Source organism: Montipora foliosa, chromosome 14 (assembly GCF_036669935.1).
Source record: "Montipora foliosa isolate CH-2021 chromosome 14, ASM3666993v2, whole genome shotgun sequence".
Classification (NCBI taxonomy): Eukaryota; Metazoa; Cnidaria; class Anthozoa; order Scleractinia; family Acroporidae; genus Montipora; species Montipora foliosa.
In genome coordinates, this window is record NC_090882.1 from 20653998 (window position 1) to 20678997 (window position 25000).

The following is a 25000-nucleotide window of genomic DNA, read 5'->3' on the forward strand; positions in this document are numbered from 1 at the left end:
GAAGGCACTTTCTCTGATATGGAAGTATGAAAAATCCCTGGACAATCTTCAAAGAGGTACATTGCACTAAATTTGCTATAGAACAATTAGTATAGTTTGTTTTTATAGTTTGGAAGTGAGTCTTTTTTTTGTTACCCTGAGCCTGGATAACAGCTTAATGTGACCCTTATAAATAGTGTACAACAATCAAGCACATATTTTACAATGACTGCAAAAATTCTTTCACACTCAGTGGCAAATTTTTATGGTCAATAAGCAGACAGACACATCAATTTATAATTTATGCGATAATGACACGATATTGCTTGCGTTAGATTGAAGTTTCTCACATTTTTGTCTAGCTTTCTTCTTGTGTTTTGACTTAATTTTGACCCCTCTGCCTTTTTGTTATTGTAAAAGACAAATTGATGTCAGTTTTTCATGCATCTGTCCTGTTATTGATCATGAATTTCGTCATAAGAGGTTTGGTTACCGGTAGGCCACTGATGTAAGGGAGGCATGCATAACCCTGATATTTATCCGATGGTTCGACCCATTTGAAAAACAAGGAAACCAGTTCTTCTGGTGGAGGGCCTGTATCTAGGGATGGCTTCTTATTAAAGATGATAGGCGCTGTTTCTACGATTTATTGATTTGAACTTGAACCGAATGAAAGCATGTTAAGTTAATTGATGGCCTTTTATCGTGGCGTCATTAAACCAACTTCTCTCAATAATTTTGCCCTTTATGTGATAAACATGTAATCGCATGGGCCCGAGGCCAATGAAGGGTTAATTTAACTTGTGAAAACTTTGAAAATATGCGTGAAATTAATCCTTAAAAATTTTGCCCTCAAGCCCATGCGATTACATATACTAAGAATAATGTAAATGGTAACTGGTGATAATTTGATACATATTGTTTCTTAATTTTTAAGGACAGTCATGTATAAATGTACAAGAAGCCCTAAGCTACAGTAGTGCATGCTATTGAGAGGTAGTGAGCTGAAGAATGTTTGTGTCATTTTTTCGGTGGTAATGGAACTCTCTGTATTGCCAGATCGCATCACAGTGAATGGATTGACAAGGTATCTCCTGAGCGATGACAATCTTCTTATGATGCCCAACAGGGTTGAAATCTATCAAGACATGACACTACCCTTGTCACATTATTTTGTCAACTCTTCACACAACACATACCTTGTGGGTGAGTCAACAATAACTTGTCATCATGTACATGTAACTTTGTTTTATGGAGGTAGGGTATTCTTAGCTCATGAGATCAGTTTGAGAATAAATTTTTTTCTTTTTTTTTTTGTAACTGGGGAACTCTTTGTTCTAATTTCATCCATTTATCACCTTTCATTTAATCAATAATAGTTTTTTTTAAATTCCACTAAAGGACGCCAGTTTGGTGGAAAATCATCAGTTGAGATGTACAGGCAGTGCCTACTTGCAGGTTGTCGGTAAGATTCCTAGATAATTTTGTTATATCTTTTGTAGGCCACTTTGGAAAATACCATAATACTCTTTATCCGCCCGAAATTTTGCATAAGCATTGTTTTTGTTTTCTCTTGGGACCATTGTAAGTCCCAAGAGAAACTTTAAACAATTCTTATGCAAAATTTGGGGAGACAAACAAAGAGTATTATGGTATTTTTTCGAAGTGGCCTATTTAGACATGTTTAGTATAATAGAGTCACTGCTTGTGCAGGTCACAAGGTGAATGCTTATTTAGTACTGGAAAAAAACATGTCATTTGGAGCATTATTTGCCAAAGCACCTTACTGGAGTTTGATTTCCTATACTTTTACTTAATGACTAGGCCATTTTAGAGAGTTACATATGCTTATTTATTTAATTAAAAGGCTTTTACAATAAGCATTTTTTGTAGTCAATCATAGGGTTTACAAAATGGTTTATAGACCACCTTTACATTGTTTTTATGTACTTCCCTCATTTTGAAACAAACATTCTTTTGAAATTGGCTAAAAAGGCTTGATAGCATTAAAACTAAAATATTTTATTTGGCCGCCATTATATGAAAGAGGTCTATAAACAAAGTCAACCCACCGCAAAAATCTTTTGTTTACACAAGCATCGAACAGAAGACATGGGAATTTATCAAATCTTTCTTTACTGGTGTTTTGCCTTGACCTGCACTGCCTGAAAAACTTTCATTTGGAACTTTGAAACCAGACTGGATTGGCTTGGGCAAGATTATTGCTTTAAACAGCATTTAATCGGCGAGTTTTTGCCTTCAACTCAAGCTATTTTAAATTTAACTCCTTGGAACCTTGGATTGTACTTGACATCTATTGGATTTTGAACTACCCTTATCAGACATGACCTAATTAGGATTGAAGGCAAAAACTCCTGATTAGGTGATGTTGACAGTAAATACCTTGTTGAGTAAGAGTTGTGAAAGCGTAAAAGTGAGAAACTTACAGAGTCTTAAATCTCACTGCGAGCCCATCAGCAACTTTCAATTGATGAGCAACATCAAAAAATGTGGACAATGAAATCACATGGCATGCGTTAGTTACAATGCATGAGGTTGAGGCATTTTTACATAACCAGTCCTACGAAAATTGGAATATCAAGGTGGTCGCAGAGCTTACAGCTGTAGAACCTTCTGTTATTGTGCTGTCAGTAAGGTAAAAATATTACAGTGTTGCCCTTTTTTACACATAATTGTTATTAGTCAGTAATATGTATTTCAACAATTGTTGTTTTGGATTTAAGGTGCATTGAACTGGATTGCTGGGATGGTCCCAATGATGAACCAATGATCACACATGGAAAAGCAATGTGTACTAATATTATGTTCAAGGTTGGTGTCATAGTAAATTAATCTGTCATTATTGTAAACACCTGTATTAGGGCGCTTTCCATGTGACAGAACTGACCGGCCAGACCAGGCATTTGGAAGGTTTAACTCTAAAACACCCTCAAATTAACACTCTTTGAGGATGATATACACTCCTCCGGAAGAAGGCGAGGGCTTATCATGCAAGTATTCCTTGAAATTGTTGGATTTTCTTTGCAAACTGACGGGTCTGGCCGGCCAGTTCTGACAAAAGGAAAGCGCCCTTAAAAGAAACAATGATAATCATTTGCCTTTAAGGGCGGTTTCCATTTGACAGAATATTATTGACTGGCTAGACCAGCCATTTGGAAGGACTGACTCTACAACACCTTCAAATTAACACACTTGGAGGATGAGGTATATTCCTCCAGAAGAATGGGAAGGATTATCATGCAAGTTTTCCTTCAAATTGTTGTGTTTTCTTTGGAAACCAGTGATGGGACTGTTCTGACAAAAGGAAAGTGCCCTAAGATTCAGCACGTCCATTTATTTTTTCCTTGTAGTACCTTCCATCTTCTAGGGGGTTACTGCAGTCATAAAGAGCCCAAGGGATTTATAACTAGAGGATTAACTAGCACATAGTGCATGTAGCTGTTTTCTGACATTTCAATGTTGCATAAAATTGTTTCAGAAAGATTAACTGTGGTTGTTTTTAACATTAAGGATGTGATTGAAGCTATACGTGATTCTGCATTTGTGACGTCAGAGTACCCAGTATTATTGTCATTTGAAAATCACTGCAGGTATAATAGCGTTTTATTAATTTTCTTTTGTGTAGACATGGTATTCAATATTGCTTAACTGCATGTAATGTTGGGGGTTAAATAGTATGACTTGTTTGTAATTTGTACAAATTGTAGGTGGCAATAAATGATACAGAATTTATAATAAAAATAATTAGGATAGTACACATACTCTCATTGGTCTATAGCTGCGTTTAGATGAGCGTATGAAACATAGGTGTGACATCACAGGAATCATGTGATGTCAGATGCATGTTTTGATTGGCTGGTAGGAAATATGAGTGTATCAAGACAGGGTGCAGGGATGGCACAGTGGTGAGAGCACTCGCCTCCCACCAATGTGGCCTGGGTTCGATTCCTAGACTCGGCGTCATATGTGGGTTGAGTTTGTTGGTTCTCTACTCTGCACCGAGAGGTTTTTCTCCGGGTACTCCGGTTTTCCCCTCTCCTCAAAAACCAATTTCAATTTACAGTGTCCACAATTGGTGCTCTACAGCGCTAGAAGATTAGACACTGAAATAAAGTTCCTTTCTTTCTTTCTTTCAATCAAGAAGTAAAAAAACCCAGCATTTTCCTTCATTTGTTGAATTATTTTTGAGAAATATTTTATAAAAGCAATAGCTAGGACATCTTTCGATGTTTAAATAGCCTCATCTTTAGAAACACTCCGGGAATTTGGAGAATTCTTGACAGTTATCCAAACCTGAGATGCAATCTCTGGGTTGCATAACTGTCTTGAACTGAGCCATCAAAGCCAACTTGGAGCTGTTCACTTGTGAGGTCGAGTCATATCCCATCTGAGGTGAATATATATACTTGTAAAATAGGCAGGAACAATAGTCGCACTGGATGAACTTGGATTGCTCAACTCAGATTGACATAAAACAAAATGATAAGGCCTCAAGAATTCGCCCTTGCCGTAATCTTTAAGCTAACTGTGGTGAATCGGGCAAATGTTGAACAGTTTTGGTTTACAAAACGGTTTTTTTCTTGATCTGAGGTGAGCAATCTGAGTTGATCAGGCCCAACTTCAGTACCTGCCTTATATAAAGTTGAATCTTTTCCAGGTTCTCTTTGCAACTGTTTAAGTTGCCACTTAAATGTGATGAATTTCAACTCTCATGTATTTCAATTTCTGCAGTTCAAATATGCAACATTTTATCAACAGTTATTTGACAGTTGATCGGGGCAACAGTACTAGTGGTCCTTTTTGCCAAATATTTATTATTGTTGCAAGGGATAAGCACTGTTTTTTTTTCAAGTGTCAGGGATTATGTTGTAACAAGTACATGTAAAACTTTATTAATTTCTTAACAGTAAATCCCAGCAAGCCAAAATGGCCACCATCTGTGTAGATATATTTGGAGACATGCTTTTAACAGCACCTTTGGAAAGCCATCCAGTAAGTATTGCTCTCATATCTCATGTTGCTTTTTCAGACCATCTCTGATAAAATACATGCATTGTCAACAGGACCCAGGGTTCTCAGGCTACTCCTGCCGTGAAGTCCTTGAAAAGCCCTGGAATTTATTTTTGGACTTCCAGGGAACTTGAAAAGCCCTTGAAAAAAAAAGGATTTGGTGGGAAAGTGCTTGAAACTCCTTGAATTCTTGCTTGGGTGAAAATTGTTGAGATTGCATCATGCTAAGGTAAAGAGACAGTTCAAAAATTTGAGCCCAAATTTGATTTTTGTGGAAAGATCAAAGGGAAGAGTCCTCAACTATGTAAACAACCACGATTGCTTCAGTTTGCGATAAGTAAAAAGAAGGATTGTTTCCAAACCTTAACCTTTCATGAAATCTGGAAGGGATCATGAAACATGCTGTATTTAGTTGCATGTTATCGAATCGGATGCAAAAGAGCCAGCTAGGTGAAAATGATCACCAACCAGTGTTTTTGGCTCCTTTAAACCTTTTACAAGGTTGTTAAAAGCCTATGAAGTACCAGAGGATAGCCATTTAGCTAGGAAAGAGTGAATTTGTGTTTGATTCTTATTGTAAAGGAATGCTTCTAGTTCAGCTACAACAAGGTGATGCCGAAAACATCTGGATATTTCTCAACTTTGTAAACACAGCTGCCGTCTTTTTCATTTAAGCGCATTCAGCTTTTAAATATGTTACAAGTGCACCTTGTAGGTATTGAATATAACCAATAGAATGATGAAATGAAACAAATAAAAAGAGCAGTAGTTTGCTTTTGGTGAACACAGTTGTCACTCTCCATGGCGATCTCACGGCATGCTTTGCTAAATAAATACGAGTGGACCTGTGAACTTGGCAGATTGACGAGAAAATATCTCTTTGCATCCATTTTCAGAACACATAGCACAGTGACACTTTTAAGTCTTCACTGAGCAATGGCTCGGTAACACATGTTGACTGCAATGAGTATCAATTTGGTCAGAACAAAGAAACGTCGAAGAATGTTTCAACGTATTATGTTGCAGCATTACTTCGGAAAGTGAAACATCGTTATAGATCGTCGCCATATCGATTTGAATTCAACTGAGTGAGTGACAAATTGGCATATCTTGAAAAAACTGATATGGGTCCTGGTCTTATCAGGGCCGTAACTGGATTCTTTGTAATGGTGGGGGGGGGGGGGGGGGGGGGGCATTATCTTGCTTGCCAAAGGTACGATCCTTGTAGGAGGGTCTGAGGTATACTGGGGGTATCCTCCAGAAAATTTTCAACTCCCAAACGCTATTTTGAGCACTTACATGTATCATGAGGTTATTATGTATCTGAAAAATCAACCAACCAATTTCTCTGCCATGAAAATGGCCAAACATTTGCTATTCACTACATTGAAAATAATGGAGTCTAAAGAAAACAACTCCATCCACAGATCTTATTTGTCTGCCTCAACATGTACAGGTGCAGGGAAGACTGCCCCCTGCCCCCCTGCCCCCCCCCCCCCCTTACCTACAGCCCTTCTTATCGATTAGTTTACATCTGCGTGAGTGATGAATTTGCATATTCTGACCCCACTCAATAGTCACTTATACGGTTTGCGTTTCCACCTCTAAATATCAATGAAAGGTACCAAAACAATATTCTCATTATTATTATTATTATTATTATTATTATTAATAAGACTGTTCAAGGTTTTATATTGAAGAATTACTGAAAGAAGATTTGAAATTGTTGTCTCCTCAAGCTTGAAGAAGGCAGGGCTCTTCCTTCACCAAGCCATCTTAAGGGCAAGATAATCATCAAGAACAAGAAACTTAAACCAGAGCAGGAATGTGAAGGTGACTTGTGAAGTAAAAAAGTACATGCGTTAGTTTCAACTGAAAAGTGCTAAAATTTGTGGTTCTTCATTGTAATACTTTTCCCTTCTTTCACATAGAATTCAGTGATTATGAATCAACAGACATATCAGGTAAAAAATAAGAATTTACTAAATTTTAAGTGGCTTTGGCATAAAGCGGTTTTCGATTGAGTGTCAAAAGTAATTAGCGAATTGCTTTGGTTTTGCGTTACTTCACTCAGTGACTGGTTCAACGTTCTCGCACCACTTTTTAAACCAATCATAAGTGAAACAAAAACCAATTGTGGCTCGCGCATGCACATTTTCCCACACTTTGTGCCGTCTATGTGTAATTGCTTCGAGTTTTGATTGGTTTACTGGATTGTCTCCATCCTTTTTGATTGGCCAAAGTAATTAGTTTGGTTTTGGTTTTACGACACTCGATTGAAACTCGCTCTAGTTGGAGGTTAAGGGCTTGTTTATATGGTGATGGGGGTAACCCGACTGTCCATTTTTCAACCTTGCATTTACATGATAGGTGAGGTATCCCCCTTTCACCCCCCCCCCCCCCCCCTCCCCACCCCAGCGCATCTGGGGTTGCATTTTGCCATGTAAACGCTTAAAGGTGGGTTAATCCACCAACCCAGGGTTGGCTTGTGTCACTATATACTGCCTTTGGTGGAGGCATTATAGATGCATTAAAAGTGGTAAAAAGAAGAAGCCACAGCACTGAAGAGTTGAACCAAGAGAAGCAAGTGAGAGTAAAAGAGCATTAACTGCCAAAATGCATCCTTCACCCACATTTTGCCTGTTTACACCAGGTTCTAGCAGCTGTGGGTCATCAAGTCACTGGCTACTTGGTCTACAACCACATTGTACTCCAAAAACAAACCTCTTAAGATGTTTACAGCCTAACCACTCAATAGTGCAAAAAATGTTCATAATTTGTCTACACTTGTCTTGAGAAATTGGGTATAAACCTTTTCTTGCATCCAAACAGAACCCCTGTGAAAGCCTTGGAGTTTGGAATCCTAATGCTGACTAATGCTATCTTGTTCTTCCTGTGAAATGTCAACTTTGTTTTGAACTACTGTAGGTAGACTTACTCTGTCAGAAGAAGGTGCCATTGTGGAAATGCATTGATACCAAATAATCGCAGGATAGCGAGTAACATGTTGGTTTATTTTGTTTGTTGTATAGGATTGCGTAGGGGAAGCCTCAAGGAAACCGCAATTATTGATGATGAAATTGAAGAAGAAGAAGAGGAAGAAGTACAAGAGAGTGACAATGATGATTCATCTCGGGAGCGGTCTGTAAGCTGTGAGGAATTCAACAAAATTATGGCAAGTAGCGAAAAAGTATGTAATGATCTTTTGCGAGAAGCAAAAATAAATGCAACAGAAGAAGTTCCACCTGATTATGAAGGCAAGGAGGTTACACTTGAAGACATAGCCCAGTGCAGCTCAGTCTCAGAATATTCCAATTTCCTTCTGTCCTCCATTTTTAGTGATGCAGGCTTAAATGGTATGACAAAGGAATTAGAGAGCACATTGGTGATGTCTCGTAATAGTAAAAACTTCCTTGAAATGCAAGGCATTGGGAATCTTGCTGACTCTTCTAGTTTGGAATCTGAGTCATCAAGGTCGTCAAGAACTAGTGAAGAAGTAAATTATGGCCATCGTGTTTCTGGAGTTTCTGTTGGGTCAACTTTGAGTGCCATTTCTGATGGATCAAGTGACAGTGATTCCGTGACTCCTACAGTTACAGTGACAAACAGTGGAGAATCTTGCTATGAGTTTCCATCATCAAAAGATGAAAATTTGGCAAAACCGTGCAGGAATAATGGTGTTCTGGAGTCCATCCAGGAAGTCTCAGACACAAGTAATAACAATGACCTGAGACATGTGGATGATTCTGATTGTACTACGATGAACCCGAGCAGGAAGAAGCCTTTTTATGTTGACTCAGAGACTGAGGAAGTTGACCCACAAAAGGTTAAGAATTCTTCAGCCCAATGTAATGGAAGGGTGGACAATAAAAGGACACACCCATCAGTACATGCTATGAATTCTTGTTCCTCTACAAAAAGCAGTAATGATTTTTGTTATGATCCGAGAAGAAAAGAGAGTACTGTAAGTACCCAGAGTGGTGAGTCTAATAATGGCGATGACGAAGAGGAAAGAGATGTCCTCAGTGACATGAAGAAGCGAGAAGAAAAACTAAGTGCCTATGGAAGTTCACTGCGGCTCAACATGGGTGGATACAAAAAGGTATGGTTAAAAAAGTGTACTTTTGTAAACTAAAAACTACCTTGTTAGCTACAGTAGTCAATATTATGGTTGTCAGTTGTGTTGGTTTTTGTGGTACAACATTTAAAATTATGTGTATAGCACTTTGTTCAGTCATTCTCTCCATCAAGGTGGATCTGTTGTCTATCGTTAACTGGTTGTAATTCTGTCCGTCAAGAGGTGGTTACATTTTCTACTGAATGCCTCTGGTGTTGACATTGTTATTTTCAAAGCACAATCTGTGTACAGAGAACCAATGCAGTATCCAGTTCTTATGTTCTGCCCTAATCATTGATTTGAAGGTTGGCTGGTTGGATGTCTAATCCTTCAACTTTACAACCCAATTTAAACTTACGAATAAGGAAATCCTCTATCTACAGAGAAATGTGAAACACCAAGATAAAAGGCTGGTTTAATTTCTTTGCACTGATCTGTGTCTGCTGGCGTCAGATTTCTGCAGCATTTGACCTATCTTTGTACAGAGAGTCTCACAGACTACAACAAGTTGCAAAAATAGTGGAGACACTTCACCTTCTTGGGGCGTTATTAATTTACCTATTATCTCCTACACTGCACCCCCCACCCCCCACCCCCCTTATCAATGTTGCTAGCAAACTGGAAACTTAAACAGTCACCAATTTTTCAAACTGTTGTAGCTGTAGGTAAGACCCAGTTTCTATGACCACACTAAATGGATAGAAATATAACTACGTGTAGTACGGTCGTATAGCTAATATAACTACAATCCTGGACAAAACTCATTGGGAAAATGTCACGCTCTTATTTGTCTTAAATGTCTGCTCTTATTTGTAGTTCTCTTGCTGTTTGTTTCTACATGTCAAGTGAATTTTATGCTAATAGCGATGGGAACTTAACATATTGTTACGCAAATAAGTTGTGATTCATTCATTAAACTTCTTTCTCGGTTTTATCAAACTAACTATGTATGGTTTGCCAATGATAGACCACTGTACTTAAAAAAAAAGGCAATCAGCATATTTGATTTAGCAAGCTGTCCCAATGTTAAAAATCCTGTCATCAAACATTGAAAAAATTGCATTGATGTTGCTGTCAACTGATCACCAACACTTACCTGCGAGTAAAATCCTCACGGTTAATATATTTCTAGGACTTGGTAAAAGCAGAACCACTCTGTGATTCTTAGTCAATGTATTTCTTATAGAACTCAAGAGCAGCAAGTCTCACTCCAGAAGATATGGATGTTCTTCGCCAGTTTCAAACTGTAGGGAACATTCATCCTCTCCTCTCAAGTCTTGTGAATTACATTCATCCTGTTCCATTCAGTGGATTTGACGAAGCAGAGAGTAGGTTCCTTCAAAACTTGTAGTGTCCACATACATTCATTGATAATAATCTTGCTCACTTTTTCTTTTGTTCAAAATTGATATTCAATTTAGATTAGCCACTATCCTTAGAGGCACAAAATGTGAGGCAACCTTTAATTTTCTTTGGTTTTTTTTTTGTATGAATGTACAAAATTCTAATAATAATAATAATAATAATAATAATAATAATAATAATAAATTATAATAATAATAACTTTATTATTTATATAGCACAAAATACATGGGTGTATGATATGTGCTTTTACGTTACAGTGCTTATAATATTACAATAAAATAGACATACAGCTTTTCTAAAATAATAGTTAATAAATGAATACTATAGGTCATAAGCCAAAAGCTAATTTAAAATAAGTTTTTAGCCGTGCTGTAAAAGTTTTGAGACTGCCCAAAGCTCTCAACGCGTCTGGAAGGGGCGTTGCACAGGGACGGCGCGGCTGCAAAGAATGCCCTGTCTCCTGTTGTCTTCTTGGTCTTGTTGGGCAGATCAAGCAGTAAGTGCTTTGCATTAAATTTTGATCGCATGTTATAATTTAATTCTGGAAAAAGTACATATGAGAATCTCATTTTGAAAAATTTCTAGGTGAAAGCTGATTTGGGATCAGGCAGGTCTAAAACTCAGGTCACATTTCACAGGTCAATGCTAAGAGTCTCTGCTCCAGTGATGAACAACTAAGGCAATGTTTCCCTTAGACCTGAAACAACATTTTTGCAGACTTATTACCTGGCTAGTAGACAATTCTCTGGTGTTGTTTATTTGTCTGTAGCACATTGAGACGTACCCTGACCTGTGGAATCGAATGTGACCTGTGTTTTAGACCCGCCGTCCTGGACCTCCAGCCATCCTTAGTACTGTAGCCAGAATGCAGCAGGAATACCCATAAACTATTTTCCTAAATCTGCAGTCATTCATTGTTCAGTCATAAGGTAAATCACATCTAATGTTATCGCCATTTTTCCCTCTTCTTGCAGGGAAGAACTTGGCTCATCACATTTCGTCTTTTAATGAGTCAACTGGATTTGGTTTACTCAAAGCAAGCCCAGAAAAATTTGTCAAGTATCCTTTGATGGCTGGCTCAGAAATAAAATGGTCAATGGGAGAATAGCCTAATTTTACTGAGAGAGATAGTAATCTTCATATGTTTCTGTTAACTGGCCCATCAACAATTCATGTACACTTGATTTCATAAAAAAAGTAATATTAAATTCTAATGTTAATTGTTGAGTCGCTAGACTGTTTAATGAAAGATTGCAAGTTCGGTGTTGCATACAGGAAAGGACCCCATGACAAATAGATGGCTGATGAAATGTCATAATAAATTTAAACTCATTGCCAATCAATGAGCTTGGGAGCTGTGGCCTTATAATTAAGTTAGCGGGAAGGGGCCTATTGTGATCCAGACACCAGAGGGTGGCATCCCCGGCAACTCGCAAGTTTGAATCACCCCAAAGCAGCTACTAACCAGCACTGTCACACTGGAACGTGGTCCAGTGGAAAAAAAAACACTTACCGGTATCTGACCATGCAGTTACTTACATGTACCTCCACGACCAAGTAACTTTGGGACAACAAGGGTGGGGCTCCGTGAATCTGCAACAATTTGCAAAAATGGCCTGTAAAGATGAGCAAAGATTGCATGGCCTCACACAAAGCAAGCCCTGCTGGACTCCAGGATGGCCCCTAAAATATAGGCATGCCCACTTTGGCGTGAAACGGCTACATGCTTCATTGGCTTGAAATTTACCTTGCCTAAATTACATTTAGCCATTAATTATTATGATACTAAGTTTTAACAAGGTTTGGAGAACATACACTGTATCACTGACTGCGTGCCCTTGATGAGCTTGCAAGGAGAACTGTGAATGCTTGATGATTTTGCTCCAAAATGCTTTTGTGGGTAATATTCCTTTACTGACTGTCGAGGTATAACAAACGGCAGTTTTCCAGGATTTATCCCAAGGGAAGTAGAGTTGACTCAAGCAATTACATGCCACAGGCAAGTACTGTTTTGATATTTTGATAAACTGCTTTTCCGTTTCTTGCTCTTGATGAAGAGGCCTCTTCACAATCTTGGTAGAAAACTCTAAGGTAGCATTATTTTAATTTCCACAGTATTGCAGGGCACTAAGATCATATCCAAATTGATTTTTCATATGTGGCTTATATTTTTTTGCAAAGAGAAATCTTCCTTTTTCCTGATACGCAATTGAATTCTTAATTCATTAGGTTTTCTGGAATGTTGGTTGTCAGATGGTCTCTCTCAACTTTCAGACGTCAGGTACTGTAGTTTAATACCAGTAATGTGTCTACTGTGTTATGCTGGCTTGACTATATTTTTCTTTGACAGAATGCCTTTGCTAGCCATGGCAGATTTGGAATTTTTGGTTTGTGAAAAAATTTTCCTTATTATTATGTTTACATGTTTGCTCTGTTGGTTGAACATTGGAGGTCACACATTAGTTCAACTCTGGCCGGACCAACACTCAGGGTCTTTGAATAACTTGGAGAAAGTGCTGCCTAGTTTGTTATTACTGTACATCCGCAAATAGTTAGGACAAGAACTATAACCATAGGCCCTGTGTCACATCCCTTATTCATAAACTCTGATGAAAGAAAACTGATGATGAAGACGATGATCATTATTATTATTGTTGCTGTTGTTTCCCAGTCGCTTGATTGTAACCAGTACATCGACAGTTTGTAGCAAACTAGCTAAAGAACAAAAGATAACATTGTGTTGTCTGGTAATTTGTGATTTTAATAGACCTAGCATTCCAGCTGAATCAAGGGAAATTTGAATACAACGGGAGATGTGGGTATGTTATCAATAATCTTTCTTGCATTACTGTGTAATAATCTAAATGCAGACAAAAGCTATTGTTTTAACTGATAAGAATAACAAAAAAGCAAAAATAAATGGCGATCATTACAAATTTCTTCTTTCTCACTATCCGTACGATGAGTACTATCTCTAGATCTTTTTTCTCATTCCACAGATATCATGTAATCTGTTTTTTCAGTTATCTCCCGAACAGCTAGTTTTGGTATATAATTATCACATCTTCAAGTAACTTTATGACTTAATTATGCAAAAAACTTATGCAAAAAAAAAGTGTTTCCACGCAGACTGCAAGATGATTGCTGAAAAGGTCTTAACCTTAGACATGTATTCCAAGAAGGCTAATGTAAGAAAAAAGGTGTAAACTCTCCAACATTGTGTGTAAAGGTGTTATTCTCATCGACTCCTGAACTGCGCACTTTGATGAGTAAAATCGTTTGGCTTTAGACGGAGTAAAATCTTTTAAGGCTTACTGTTAGGAGTCAATGGGTTAAAGTGGTTGGTCTGCCGGGACGTTTTATCCAGAGATCTCAGGAAATAAAATTAATATGTGCCCATCATCATCATCATCATCATCAACATCCAATTTTGTTCCGGGTTTATCCTCGTAAACGGGAGTGGCTGGATTTACCCCACTTTGTCGCCAATATTTCTAACTCCCACTCTCCATCTCGCTTGATTCATGGCATCCTTTTTCTCTAAACCAACACTCTTGCTCTCCTTTTCCACTTCCATCTTCCACATGTTCTTTGGTCATCTTCGCTTCCTCTTGCCCTTCACTTCAAACTCCAACGCTTTTCTCAGAAAATGCCCATCATCCCTCCTCAACACATGCCCATAACATTCGCCTTTGCCATCTGAACCACTGTTACCTTCAATCCTAACATCTCCATTAGGTCTTCTGTCCTTTTCGTCTCCATCAGTTTTGCACCACACATTGCTCTCCCCATTGCTCTCTCAGTCCTTCTCAAAATTGCCATCTCATTTTCCCTCAGACACCATTTCTTACTCCCATATAACAGTGCCAATCTTACAAAACTCCAATAAGCCATTCCTTTCATCTTCAGCAAGAACCTTTTTGAGTTAAGCAACCTCCACATTCCCTGAACTAGCCAATTCTTGCTCTTGCTGTCACAGCTGCCTCGCAACCACCACTTGCATTCACCGTATCCCCCAAATAACAGCAACCTCTCACTGTTTCCACCTCTTCACATAGACATGCTATTCAAACCCTCACTGTAATGTTGAACTGCAACTGAGCATTTTACATACATAAACTCCACTGAGTCTCTGTGATAACATCTGCAATGGTACCTGCACGTCCCAGTCATCTGAAGTGCTAAAACTGAATTATTTTTGCGTTATTTTTTTTAGTTATCTTCTCAAACCAGATCTCATGAGTCGATCTGATCGGCCATTTGACCCATTCACTGAGTCAGTTATTGATGGAATGGTGGCAGCTTCAGTCAGGGTCAAAGTAGGTGTATAATATCTTTTCTTTTTGATCTGCTTACAAAATTAGAACCCACCCTCAGCTAAATTAAAATATTTCCTGTTGGCTGGATTAAATTAGACTAAGTCTAGTAGTCTCAAAGGTCAAGAAACAAAGAAACATATCATACTGTGCATCTTGCTTAGTTATTCAACAAGTCTGTGATGTAATTGCAGTGCTTCTAAATCAGGTCCTGTTAATGTGGGGGTGATTAACCCATTGACTCCCAGGGGTTCCCCATTGACAAGTGAAATCGTCTGGCGTTAGGCAGAGTAAAATACTAAGTCTGGCCGGCTTAGGCCGGTTTGGACGTCAAAGGGTTAATAAATATTATCTAGCGTCAGTCCTCAGCCAGAAACTTACTTGTTTCAGCTTGTTGATGAACTATAGGGGAGCAGGGGTGATGTAATTTTGAGAGCACTTGCCTCCCACCAATGTGTGTGTTTGTTGGTTGTCTACTCTGCTCCGAGAGGTTTTTCTCCAGGTACTCTGGTTTTCTCCTTTCCTCAAAAACCAATGTGATTTGATGTATTAATTTTGATTTCATTTGTGCACACCCCACAAGCTACAATGTAGTCAGCTTTAAAATATTATTATGTGAAATAAAATAAAGTTCCTATCATTAACGGCAGGCTGGAAAATTAGCCTAACTTTTGATTATTTCTTAGGTGATTTCTGGGCAATTTCTGTCTGATAAGAGAATAAGCACATCTGTAGAGGTAGACATGTATGGCCTGCCAACTGATACATTGCGCAAAAAATACAAGACAAAGATTGTTCCAAACAACGGAATGAATCCTGTATATGATGATGACGAGTTTGTGTTTAGACGGGTAAGTTGAAGCTTTCTTGTCTTCATTTTGCAGTGCTACCAACCTTCAAGTTATTTTTGCATTTTGCCAAAAAGAAACCCCCAACTTTCAAAGCTTCAAAACATCAAGTCAACAGTATTAAATTAAGGCTGCATAATATGTACTATACTGGTTAAGGTAGCAGCAGAAGAGGGTCACAATCTTAGTGGCAAGGAAATCGCAATGACAACTGTGCCACAACCCTTTTCCATATACATACATACTTAATTAACCGCTCCCCTTAGGGGCTTTTCAGGGCCAACAAAACACAATTAACAAAATGGCTGAACACAACAACAACAACTGTTAAGAATCCCAACTGGCCGGAGGCAAACCATGTGGCTATTTACAAGTGCAGCTGGGAAGTTGAACCAGGGACTACACTGTACCAGGATCAAATTCAACGAGTGGTCAGAACGGGTCTTGAACCCGGGAGCTCCGGATCTCAATGCAAGCGACCTAACCACTGGACCACACTAGCTCCCCCTCCATTCATCTCTCAACACAGCAGCCAGTGTGTGGAATCAATACTCACACAAATGTGGGAAGGGAGATAGGGAAACAAAGCAAACAAACAACAATTGAAAGTAAAAAAATCATGCTCTAAGGTCACATGGAGCCAGTTCTAGGGAAGTTTCCAGGGGTCCTTCTAAGTGCTTGGGCAGGGGCAGGTACAAACACAGGTCTCAGGTCACAGGCCCCTGTTTTACCAATACAGAAACAAACCTAAACATTAATTGTGACCTTTCACGCGAAAAGGGGGCTTATGGATTTCATAGTGAACCGTGAAATAAATTTCACGGTCATGGCCCGTGAATTTAATATTTCACGCCGTGAAATTGAAATTTCATGGCGTGTTCACTATTGCTCCAATTCTTTTCACTATGCTGAGTGAAAAAGTTCACAGCGTGAAATTGAAGACCGTGAAAATAATGAAGTCACGTCGTGGACTCACTCATGTTCACGCAGTGAAATTATGTTGCTACGCCATCCAGAATAACAGGAAAATTTCGTGGTCTGGCTTTGGAATTAATACAGTTTCTCCAATAGCATAAACAATCAAATACACTGAAAAAAATCAGTGTAGGAGGAGAGGGAAGCATCCAAAAGCGCTCTTGACACCATACGAGGGATTCTCCTCAATTCTGCATAATCAACGTTTGGTCAAAAATACGCAATGAAATTGACATCCCCCGATCAGGGTCTGCGGCCAAAAATGCTGTCACGTAGGTTAAAAAAGGGATTTATCCGCTGAGATTTTGCAAACTGAACAGTCCTTTTTGGGGAATAATGTTGTTCGATTTTCTCGTAAAAATTTACGCGCTGCTCGCTGCCTCGGATTCTAGGAAAAATTACTCGTACTATGTTTGGATTTAAGTGTATTTTGAGCAATTGGTCGCCCCCTTTGGCGCACTTAAATAAAAACATACTATTAAGCGAGTTGCTGTGATTTTCCAAGTTGCCCCAAATATTAATGCTCATAATTCATTTATGCTTGGTGATCTCGGAAAGAGGTTTGGATCACTGCTCGTCCTTGCCGGAAAATGCTCAGCACTCACATGCTCGCAAAATCCATTCGCCGGCGTGCATGTTGTTTTTTCACTTGAGTTACATGTAAGTCACCTTTACAGTAGACAAAAATTAATGATCATCAAAGGGTTCACGTCAATGTTTCTTTGACACTCGAAATCTGCCAGAAATCCAAACCCAACGTATTGATAACGAAATTAAATAATTTTGAGGAAGACTTTTTTTTCCACGGCGTGAATTTTTTCACTGCCCAGCGTGAACTAGTTCACGGTGGTATGATAAATTTTCACGCAGAGTTCACGCTATTTCAAAGGAATTTCACGGTATTTCAGCTTGCTTTATATAATTTCACGGTTGTCTGCCGTGAAATCGGCATGATCGTGAAATTTTCATAAGCCCCCTTTTCGCGTGAAGGGTCACAATTTTATTAAAGTGGTACTATGATCAAAATTTTACCCCTTGATATTTTAGGTGTATCGCATAGAATTCCATGAAAGAATCAAAATGCCGTTTACCGTTTGCAAATATCTGCATTAGTTCCGGAGATATTTAAGTTTGAAAAATGTGCAAAATATGCAATTGAGATGACTGATGACGTCATAGACTCAACCCAATATTATCTCAAGTACATAAATTGAGCTATCTTGGCCAATTTGCAGCACAGATCATTGAAACTTGGCAGACTAATAGCTCTATAGGAAACAAACCTGTGGCTATACAAATTCTGTTCCCCTGGCAACTCACTCTGTCCCAGTCCCCACCCACTTGATTTCAATATGTTAGTGATTTTCAGCTCGAAAAACACTAAACAGGGCCACAAACTGGAGCTAACATATTTATATGCCTGCTGGACCATACACATGAGGCACCATTTGCAAATTTAAAAGTAGAACGCTGAAGGAGGCCAGAAATGCCTTTACTATTGGGAAGGTCTGGAACCTAGTATGTTGCCATGGTAACAAAACTTGTAAGCTCATATTGTGTTGCACCTTAAGTAGAACGTTACTGCAAAGAATCAAACATTTCTGTTACAAATTGGCTGAGATATCTTTTTCATCATATTTGATGAAAATATGGTTAAGTATATGACGTCATCACTTAGCTAATTGGCATATTTAAAAAACTTGAATATCTCTGGAACGAAAAGAGATATTTGAAAAAAGTAAACAGCATTTTTCTTCTCATTCAGACTACTTGTTCATGTTTTAAAATGGCTTCAATTGGAAAGATGCGATTTTCGTCATAGTACCACTTTAAAGCTAACCTTAGGCCTAATTAGACCTGAACAAGAGTTTTTAGGCCTAAGGTTAGCTTACATGTAAATGAATGTTTAGGTTTGTTTCTGCATTGGTAAAAGCACTAAGCACTGAGCAAGACCCCTGGAAACCTCCCTAGAACTGGCTCCATGTGACCTTAGAGCGTGATTTTTTTAAACATATATTTTACATTGTGCCTTATTGAAGGTAGCTATGTTACACATGCAGTCTGGGTGTTAAATGAACACCTAAAATTTGTTGACTTTGAAATTATGCATGTCCAGATTGATTTTCATTGCGTAATGAATATTGCCAATATTACTGGTAATTAAATTTCATTATTGTTTTAGAGCTGATGTTATGTTGTTATCAAGACAACATTAACATTTCTCAATAATTTGCTCCAGGTTGTTGCAGTCTGTTTTTATGAGAATATAGACCGAATGCATAAATGGAGGCCAAAAATGTATTCTTTTGTTTATGTGCTAATTAGACTTACTAGCCTCGCTCTCAAGCAACATTCCTTTTGTATTTTGTACATGCAAATGAGGCTAGTGAGTCTAATTAGCGCATAAAAAAAAGAATTTCTTTTTGGCCGCCATTTATGCATTCGGTCTATTGGTTGAAATAAAAATAAACAAAGTCATGTGAATCATTGCATTAACATGTTTCTTCTACTGTTAAAAGAATGAAATAACAGTGTTTTATCAGGTTTAAAAACAAGAGGCTACGCCTTGTGTTTTTAGACCTGAGAAAATTTTTTGAGCAGCTTCAAAAACATTCCACAAAAAGTATGTCCCTTGGGAGTCTGAGCAAAGGATCAAAATTTGAGGGGGAGATACATTTATTAGCATACAGGAACAACAATCCAGGCCTCATTACTCTTCTTCATTCTTCACTGTATAAGAAATTCTAATGAGGAGTGTTTTATCGGGTTTAAAGCTCATGCATGTGGCGTTTTATCGATGTTTTGATAGGCTGTTTAAGGCTCATGAATTAATTATTAATGAGTTTTTGAATTCTTTTTAAACTTTCCGAACTTTCGAACTAATAGCAAGCAAGAAATAACTTTCAAAAAGAAACACACAATTTTAAATTTGCAAAACATGTTTCGGATGATCGACATCCATCGTCAGTTGTGAATACAAGTGAAACCGCTAGTCGGTGTTATATAAAAGATAGCTAATAACATGCATAAGTACTGATTAAATAACAACGTGAATAGAAAATACAATGATGAGAAGACAATGGGTATGGACGAGGAAAATTACAGTGAAAGTGTTAAATTGACATGATTAACCTGCTTATTTAATGAGGGTTTTTCCCAACCTATGTGTAAGACCTCCTTGATTTTTAGTTGAAAAGGCGTGGAGGCGGTGTCAAGGATTGATTCACAACTGACGATGGATGTCGATCATCCGAAACATGTTTTGCAAATTTAAAATTGTGTGTTTCTTTTTGAAAGTTATTTTTTAAACTTTATGCTAAAAGACCTCACAGTATGTTTTGTTTTTTGCTTCATCAGATTGTCCTTCCAGAACTTGCTCTCCTTCGGTTTGGTGTGGTTGATGATAATGACAAACTGATTGCTCAGCGAGTTGTTCCACTGGATGGCCTTCAGTCTGGTTAGTCTGTTTCTGAAGTCCTCTGAGTAATTGTGTTTTTAGAGCTGCAGGAGTTACATGTATTGGTAGATGTACAAGTTGTCAGAGTCTGGTTATGTACATGTATTAGGGTGGAGTTGTTTGATTAGCTAATAAGCATTTACTCCCACTTTTGTGACTCAAGCCGATATAGACTGAGGATATTACATGGCCGCGCAGAGATACCAAATTTCTCTTCGAGTGTTGAAAAATATTTCACGAGTAAGCGCAGCGAATGAGTGAAATATTTTTTTATATGTAACCATAGCAACAGTGATCTTTTCACGTGTGAAGATAACATGTTATCTTCATGTGTGAATATAATTTTATCATGTTTTCGTGCAAAAGCTCACTTGGTGTTTCATTGGTGTTTATGTAATAAAAATATTTATTGTCTGGACTCTTGTTCCCTACTTCAACCTGACCCTGGAGACCAAGAGACAGACTGAAGGCATGCAGTCAGTCGTTTTTTAAGTTGTGTGGGCTAAGTGAGAGGATTTGCAAGGAAACATGAAATAATATTTGTTAATCAAGTGAAGCTACACACTGTATGATCATCGCAGTTATGAGAGTGTTACGAAAAATAATATTGCGTGACAAGTGTTACTTTCTAGAAGCTTCGCGAGAGTTACGAGTTTGTTTATATTTAGGTTTGTACGTAAGCGTTTCTAAATCGGTGTGTTTTGTAATCTTTCTATTATTAGATTCATTACTAATTTAGAAAGTTCTAGAAGTTTATTGTCAGAGTATATAAGTAGACGAGTACAAGCGGAGTGTTTTTCTAACTAGTTTTTCACAAGCGAAGAGAGTTGGCGTTGGCCGTGTTTAGTCAAGTGTGACAGAAGCAGTGTTTATTCAAGTTGGCGGAGGTCGTGTAAGTTTGTCGAATACGTGTTGTTCAGAGTTTTACTTCGTGGAAACTACGTTCGTTTTTGGAATAAATCTTCTTGTTGTTGTTCCGACAACCCTGCGTTCAGTTGAGTCTGCAAACTACCTTTCCTCAAAACATTCGAACTCGTAACATTGGGGGCCTGTCCGGGAGAGGAATTCATTTGTTTGCCGTCTACAGAAACCAGGAAAGGATCACAACTTGGAAGGAAGTAGCTGCGCTGTGGAAAAAGTTGTAGCGAGTGAAAGAGCTGTGGAATTTTAGTGCTGTGAAAATGGAGAAATTTATTCAGCTTGGCGAAAAGTTTGGTCTGGAAGGAGAAAAGCTGCTTGAATTTGTGCGTGAACAAGAAGAAAAAGAACGCGAAGAGAATCGTAGAGAGGAAGAAAAACAAGAAAAACGAAGACAATTGGAGGAAGAAAGAGAAGAAAAACGTAGGCGGTTTGAAGAAGAAAAAGAAGAGAAACGTCGATTACTTGAAGAAGATAAAAGAAGAGAAGACGAAGAGAGAGAAACCAGGCGACAAGAACGCGAACTAAGAAAATTGGAGATGGAAGCCGAGCTGTTGAAACAGAAAGAGGCTATTGAAGCGGCAAGAAGAGAACATGAGCTGGAAATTGCACGTTTGGCTGTGGAGAGTGCTGATGGACGTCCTGAAGTGAGAGAGGATCGGGCTAAGGCACCTAAACTCCCCTCGTTTGTTGCTGGTAAAGACGATTTGGACGCGTATTTGCAGAGGTTCGAGAGATTTGCCGAGACGGCTAAGTGGAAAAGAGATGGATGGGCATCGAAGCTCAGTGCTCTGTTGTCTGGACGGGCACTAGAAGTGTATTCACGTCTATCGGAGGACGCAGCTAAGGATTATGACAGGGTAAAGATTGCGTTAATGAAGAGATATGACCTTACCGAAGACGGCTATCGTCAAAAATTTAGAGTATCCAAACCAGAAGTTGACGAAAGTCCGGAGCAGTTTATTGTGCGACTGGACAGATACCTGTTACGTTGGCTAGAGCTTTCGGATACTGCGCGAACCTTTGATGGTCTTAAGGACTTGATCGTGAAAGAACAATTTATTGACTCTTGTCCTAAGGATTTGGCAATTCACCTGCGAGAAAGGGCACCTGAGACTCTAGCAAAGATTGCGAAGATCGCTGACCAGTACTTGGAGGCTCATGGTAAACATTTGTTCAGCTCAGCGAGCAGAAAGCCAACAGTACAGCCTGAGAGGGACGAAGCCAAGAACATGCAGATTAATCCACCAGCTCTGCATTGCTTTAAGTGCAACACCCGAGGTCATAAAGCTGTCAACTGCCCAACCCTAACAAGAAAGTGTTTCCTATGTGGTAAGCAGGGACATGAAGCTAGAAACTGTCGATCAGGTGGACGCAGATCAGGAGGACAAAGTAGGGATGGTAACCCTACGCAGCGTGGTCAAGTGAGTGCCAGTTGTCTAGTTCAGCCACCTGAGGTTAAACCTACTGTTGAAGAAGTTAAGGCCTGTATTAAAGATGATAAGCTGCTGTTAGCCTGTGGTAAGAAGATTCCATTGTTGAGTAGTGCTTGTGTTGAACCGTTGACTGGAGTGAGAAGTAAAATGCCTGTCGTGAAAGGTAGAGTTGGAGAGAAGCCTGTTGATGTCCTGAGAGATACTGGTTGTAGTGGAATTGTAGTAAAGAAGGATCTTGTGTCTGAGGATCAGTTTACTGGCGAATTTAATGTTATGCTGCTCATTGACAATACGGCAAGGAAAGTTCCCATCGCAAAGATTGATGTTGATACACCTTATCTCAAGGGCCAGGTGGAAGCGCAGTGTCTTCCCGATGCTGTTTATGATTTAATTATTGGTAATGTACCAAGCGCAAGAGCCGCTGACGACCCAGATCCAAGCTGGCAAGTTCCTGTACAAGAAGCTTGTGCTGTAACCACGAGAAGTCAAGCTAAGAAAGCTGGAGAACATATTCCGTTGAAGGTACCAGATACTGAAGAAAGTCCTGTAGTTGACAGAGAAAAGCTCAAGCAAATGCAGCGTGATGACGAGAGCCTACAGAAATTTTGGGAGAAAGATGACGTAGCTGTGAGAGGCCAGGCTGAGACTTTATTTGAAGTGAAAGGTGGAGTTCTGTACCGCGTCTACAAGCACCCTTATGTGAACGGAGGTAAACCCCTGAAGCAGGTTATGGTTCCTGTGCAGCTGAGAAGTCGAATAATGGAACTAGCGCACGGATCGATCATGGGAGGTCACATGGGAATAAAGAAAACGACTGATAAGATTCAAAGCGCTTTCTATTGGCCAGGCATTCAAGGGTATGTGACTCGTTATTGCAAGTCCTGCGATGTATGTCAGAAGACAGTTAACAAGGGTTCCGTACCGAAAGTTCCCTTAGAGAAGATGCCATTAATTGACAAGCCGTTTAAGAGAGTAGCAATCGACCTGGTTGGACCTATTGTTCCCCCGAGTGAGGACGGCCATAGATATATATTGACATTGGTCGACTTTGCAACTCGTTATCCTGAAGCTGTCCCACTGAAGAACATTGATACTGAAACTGTGGCAGAAGCGTTGGTGGATATCTTTAGTCGTTTGGGAGTGCCTGAAGAGATCTTGAGTGACCTTGGTACGCAGTTCGTCTCTGAGTGTATGAAGGAAGTGACGCGACTTTTGAGCATTAAACAGCTCACCACGACTCCATATCATCCTATGTGTAATGGCCTGACGGAAAAGTTTAATGGAACAATGAAGAGCATGTTAAAGAGATTGTGCAGCGAACAGCCAAGACAGTGGCATCGCTATATTAACCCGTTGCTGTTTGCGTATCGTGAAGTTCCCCAGGAGTCTACTGGTTTTTCGCCGTTTGAGTTGCTGTATGGAAGAGCTGTCAGAGGACCGATGTTTATTCTCAAAGAGCTTTGGACGAAAGAGTTGGAGGAGCCTGAAGTAAAGAACAGCTATCAGTATGTGTTTGAGCTACGCGAGAAGCTTGAAGATACCCTCAAACTGGCGCACACCGAGCTTCAGAAAGCCCAGAACAAAGGCAAGCATTATTACAACCGAAAGACTAAAGTCAGGAAGTTTGTACCTGGAGACAAAGTGTTAGTGCTGCTACCAACCGACCACAACAAGCTCCTAATGCAGTGGAAAGGTCCATTCGAGGTTAGTGCTGTAGTAGGTCTCAATGATTATAAAGTGAGAGTCAAAGGAAAAGAGAGAGTTTACCATGCTAATCTACTGAAGAAGTATTTTGAGCGCGAGGATCCTGTTTCCGTTGGAGCAGTTGCTGTTGAAACGAACGCTAACATTTGTAAGAACGAACAAGTTCAGAGTGAAGTAGAAGAAGTTGACCCTGTGGATGGTATTGATTATCTGGAGATTGGTGGTTATGTCGCGAAAGAGTCAGTCAATGATGTGACCATTGGAGATAACCTTTCTCATGAGCAAAGAGCAGAGTTCATGGATCTTGCAAATGAGTTTCAAAGCTTATTCACAGAAGCTCCAGGCACAACAAGTTTGGCTCAGCATCATATCAAGCTTACATCCGACCAACCAGTTAGATCAAGACCATACCCAGTACCGTATAGCTTAAGAGAATCGTTGAAGAAGGATATTATAGACATGATTAAGATGGGAGTCATAAGAGAATCAAGTTCGCCCTATGCTTCGCCTGTTGTAGTTGTTAAGAAAAAAGACAACTCAAATCGTGTGTGCGTGGACTATCGTAAATTGAACAAGTTAACCGTGTTTGATCCGGAGCCTATGCCAACTGCTGAGCATTTGTTCCAGAAGTTGAATGGTGACAAGTATTTTACCAGAATTGATCTGAGTAAGGGCTACTGGCAAATTTCTATTCCTGAGGAGGATATACCGAAGACCGCTTTTGTGACGCCTGACGGATCGTATGAATTCCTGAAGATGCCGTTTGGTATGATCAACTCCGCAGCGACCTTAAAGAGAGCCATGAAGAAGCTATTGTGTGGACTGGAAAACGTTGAATTTTATTGGGATGACAT

The 25000-nt window shown here is 39.2% G+C and overlaps 1 protein-coding gene across 2 annotated transcripts in view; it reads left to right on the forward strand.

Moving 5' to 3' along the window:
• Window positions 1-25000, forward strand: part of LOC137984943 (1-phosphatidylinositol 4,5-bisphosphate phosphodiesterase beta-4-like) — a 62312-nt gene that overhangs the window by 22435 nt on the left and 14877 nt on the right. For both annotated transcript variants that reach the window (XM_068832299.1, XM_068832300.1), the window contains exons 9-25: window positions 1-56; window positions 1039-1185; window positions 1381-1444; window positions 2724-2811; window positions 3511-3590; window positions 4908-4992; window positions 6750-6843; window positions 6942-6974; window positions 8043-9112; window positions 10314-10455; window positions 11467-11551; window positions 12419-12491; window positions 12722-12773; window positions 13260-13311; window positions 14709-14811; window positions 15495-15659; window positions 19989-20088. The exon at window positions 1-56 is cut by the window's left edge and continues 111 nt beyond it. In XM_068832299.1, coding sequence (XP_068688400.1) covers window positions 1-56; window positions 1039-1185; window positions 1381-1444; window positions 2724-2811; window positions 3511-3590; window positions 4908-4992; window positions 6750-6843; window positions 6942-6974; window positions 8043-9112; window positions 10314-10455; window positions 11467-11551; window positions 12419-12491; window positions 12722-12773; window positions 13260-13311; window positions 14709-14811; window positions 15495-15659; window positions 19989-20088 — 2489 coding nt within the window. The remainder of the gene's footprint in view (window positions 57-1038; window positions 1186-1380; window positions 1445-2723; window positions 2812-3510; window positions 3591-4907; window positions 4993-6749; window positions 6844-6941; window positions 6975-8042; window positions 9113-10313; window positions 10456-11466; window positions 11552-12418; window positions 12492-12721; window positions 12774-13259; window positions 13312-14708; window positions 14812-15494; window positions 15660-19988; window positions 20089-25000) is intronic.